General features: G+C 37.3%; 1 protein-coding gene across 1 annotated transcript in view; it reads right to left on the bottom strand.

Moving 5' to 3' along the window:
• Positions 1–1,226: 1,226 nt before the first annotated feature.
• Positions 1,227–4,166, bottom strand: part of LOC107701195 (peroxisome proliferator-activated receptor alpha-like) — a 51,819-nt gene continuing 48,879 nt past the window's right edge. The window contains exon 8 of the mRNA XM_016503157.1: positions 1,227–3,769. Coding sequence (XP_016358643.1) covers positions 3,525–3,769 — 245 coding nt within the window. The 3' untranslated portion in view covers positions 1,227–3,524. The remainder of the gene's footprint in view (positions 3,770–4,166) is intronic.

Genomic DNA, 4,166 nt, shown 5'->3' with positions numbered 1-4,166 from the left:
TATATATATATATTAATAAAGATACCTTTGTTTTAGTAGAAAAAGACTAAATTTCAATCATCAATGTCATAATCTCGGTAGTGCATAATACCTAGATGCATACAATGTTTTAGCCGTTAATAAGCATTTATCAAAAAATCAAAACGATGTCTTGATCAAGCGTCCGCTATTTACAGGGTTGCAAAGCTTCAGCATTTCCAGTTACAAACATAACCTTACTGTTTAAGTGCATTCCTTTACAGGAAAGTGGGTTCACGGGTACAGCTAGTTGCGTCGTATAAATGTGACACGGGATGTTCAGATTGACAACCATTTGCAGTGACAATACAACCTAAAGTTATTTGTTTTGAATAAGATGTCATTTTTTTGGTGACTGTTGATGCTTTCAGCTTTCAATTTTATGCAAATGAGATGCAGCATGCTGTGGAACGAATAGCAGCCAAGAGACTCGATGACCTCCAGCAGTTTAATCACTGTCTGTGTGAACGCATTTTTAAATTGAATCACTTGCTTTACGAGGTTGCAAACCAAGAAGCGTTTTCCAAGTACTTACTAAAAATCATTACACTTTTTTTCTCATGCAAAAAATAGTTTTTTTGAAGTGAAAATAGACAATAATAAGTTATTGCTAGTAACTGTTCACAACTTCGGAACAGTAAAGCTGGCGACATGGAAAACAAAACATTCACAAGAAATTAACTGAAGGTGTTGGTTTACAAAGCCCCTAAGGGGACATGGTGATGGAAAAAAATGAGATTGGATGACAAATGCTTTTGCTTTCTCTCGCAAAAATATTGCGATCCCCGAGTAGCTTTGCGTTCACTTGGAAAACATTTGCGTTTTCTTGCAAACTATTTTGTTCCCCCGAGAAACTTTGCGGTTACTCGCAAAACGTGTTCCCCTGAGACACTTTCTTGCGAACATTCTTTTGCAAAACATTTGCATTCTCTCGCAAAAGTACTGCATTCCCCCGAGGAACTTTGCGTTTGCTTGTAAAACATTTGCATAAAACATTTACGTTCACCCACAAAATATTTGCGTTCTCTCCGGAAACTTTGCAGTCGCTCAAGTCATTTGCATTCATTTGCAAAAGTATTGGGTTTCCCCCAAGAAACTTTGCGTTTACCCACAAAACATTTGCATTCTCTCGCAAAAGTTCTGCATTCCCCAGAGAAACTTTGCGTTTGCTCACAAAACATTTGCATTCGCTAAAAAAGTATTGCATTATCTCAAGAAACTTTGCGTTTGCTCTCAAAACATTTGCGTTCTCTTGCAAAGTATTGCATTCACTAGCTAATATTTCCATTAACTCGTAAAACATTTGCGTTCTCACTAAATATTTGCATTTGCCTTTGCAATGTTTTGCGAAAGAAAACAATACTTTAGCAAGCATACTCAAATGTTTTGTGAGCAAATGCAAAGTTTTTTGGGGCAATGCAATATTTTTAAGAGTGATCGCAAAGGTTTTTTGTTGGAACGCAAGATTTTTGTGAGCGAACAAAAATGTTTCGTGGAGTAACGCAAAAGGTTTGTAATCAAACTCAACATTTCTCAGATTAACAAATAACAATTAACAAACAAAAAAATAATTTTACAAACAAATATTTTTTATCTCCTATCCCATGTTATTTAGCATCGCTTATGTCCCTTTAGAGGCTCCATAATATTTATAGGAATCCAATTTTTAGCTTAATTTTAGAATGGCTCTTTACACAATCTCAAAATTAATTTTACACAATCTAATCCATCAAATGCCCCTTTATGTACTATTACACTCTTAGGGCCGGTTCACAGAGTATGTTTTTGTGTTAAAAACGTGAGACAGTGCAGTATAATAGGGGGGAAAAAACCCCCCGAAAGGTCTCAAAACATTGTTTTAACATGAGTGCAGTCTCATGAGAGTCACCGTAAAACATGCGAGTGCAGTGGTCAAACATGTCTGTCTAGCGCATGTTTACATAGAAAAATAACAGAAAAGCGTCACAATATAATGCAAAAAATGCATTCTGTGTGAACGGCCCCTTACGCAACAACCTTTTAACGTAGATAACTGCACATAGAGTTTACGTTTACAAAAGGCGGTATGACAGACATTTTCTCATTAGCTTCTGTTCCTGGTTTATATAGGGAAGTAAAAAACAATGAGACGTTTTTCACCGTGACGTCGAGACTAGGCACTGTGGTTCTGAGAAAACATCAAGAACGGAGAAGAGTGACAGACTACTGGAGGGACAGACAGACAAACGGTGTGAAACTTTCCCTTCAGACAGGAAGGAAATTAAAGCAAGCTAGGCTTTGCATCTGCAGCATGTGATTTCTGGGTCACTGCACTGAATGTTTCCTTTAAAAACGGCTATATATTATAAAATGGTTATCAGAAACGGGCTCTCTGAGAACTGTTATTGTCATTAAACCAAATTTACATGAGGAAGAGCATGCAAACTCTACACAGAATGAAGCTCAAACCTCAAGATTCAGTACAAATCTGTGTTTAACTTGCATCAAGCCCAACAGACACCTGTGTTCAAACAACAGGAGTGTGGTTCGCTCAAATATTGAATGTTGCTTCAAAAAAGCCAACATTGCAAAATTGCAACAGTGCATTTTCACTGTATTTTTCGTGCAGTGTCACGCTTGCAGTATACATGCTGTAACAGGCCTCACTTGTCGTTTCCACACTCCTTTAGCCCTTTAAACAGTAGATTACTGTAAAACTGCACAACCTGGAGCACTTGTGCTCTGTCAGAAGGCATCGGTCGTGAGGTATTGATCTGCTTTGTATTTGAGCACTGCATTTTATAACTCGAAAACTGCAGTTACGGACTGAGACCGTAACACTGGGAGTGAGCCGATAAAACTATAAATAATTCATGTTTTTCACAATAACGGGAAAAAGAAACCACTAAACATTCGCAAATGTTGAAATATGACTGAATTACGATGAAGAATTCTGTGTCGTATTTATGTTTTCCCAGGTTAACATGGGGGAAAAAATGAATTCTGTGTTCATAACAACATTAACCATGAAGCAAAATCCCTGTAGCTTTGCAAAACGGTCAGTTTCACCAGTTACGGCAGATCTACGTGGAAGTCACTTGGGTGAAAACTGCGTGTATAAAGCGTACACTATCAAAAGTTACCATGTCAATATTAAAAAATCATATTGCTGTATGAATAAGTTGGATTTTAGGGTTTCTATTCACAGTTTCTGGCCCAAGGGACCAGTAAGTAATTATAAAATATCCTAAAACCACAGGATGCATTTTAATTGGCAGTGTCTTGTTTTGTTCTCTTTAAATCAATAACCGCAGAAAGCATTGTTTAACTCAACGGTAATGAAGAGCCCTGATGTTCCTGGCGTTTTCATCCAGAAATCCCAAAAATAGTGGTTCACATGACGCCCCTTAATAAAAGATCACAGTGTAGCTGTGGAGGGGACTTGTTTTGAAGGCCCCTGAGAGAAACGGCCCTCTCCGAGCATGTCGTCTTCTAGAAATCAAGCAGAAGAATGAGCCAAAGGCGGCTCAGTACATGTCTCTGTAAATCTCCTGCAGTAAGGGATGCAGCGAAGTGTCTTCTGTCTTTTTGATTTCCTGCACTAACTGAGCGTGCTCCGTCACCAGCTGCCGCAGGTCCACTAGTTTCTGCAGGAGTTTAGGGAAGAGGAATCCGTTGTCGGGATGGTTGCTCTTGAGGTGCAGATGAAGCACGTTTACGATGCTCTCCTGCATTCGCTCGATGTGCGGGACGTTCACCAGGCCTGGCCGATCTGGAAGACAAGACAGGGAAGAGCATGAGTCAAAAAAAAAACACTGGCATGCAAAAGCTGATCTGCTCTTGTTAATACTTGTCTATTAGAATAAAAAAAAAAAGTTCTACAACACAGCACAGATTCCATCTAGCGGTTGAGCTTTTTAAGCCTATATAAAATTATTATTGCAAAAAGTAAAAAATTTAAATAATAAAATAAAAATATCAAAATTGAATCATACATATGAGATTATATTTTTATTTTTAAATACATAAATAATATAAATTGATTAATTAAATATGGCATCAAATTTAAAAATATATAAATACAAATCTAATTGAAAAACATTTCATAAAAATTAAATCTTAAAATTCTATCTATCTATCTATCTGTCTGTCTGTCTGTCTGTTTGTCT

This window comes from Sinocyclocheilus anshuiensis, unplaced genomic scaffold (genome assembly GCF_001515605.1).
Source record: "Sinocyclocheilus anshuiensis isolate Anshui unplaced genomic scaffold, SAMN03320099.WGS_v1.1 scaffold1858, whole genome shotgun sequence".
Classification (NCBI taxonomy): domain Eukaryota; kingdom Metazoa; phylum Chordata; class Actinopteri; order Cypriniformes; family Cyprinidae; genus Sinocyclocheilus; species Sinocyclocheilus anshuiensis.
The sequence above is the reverse complement of the archived record's forward strand: the minus strand, read 5'-3'. Positions and strand labels throughout refer to the sequence as shown.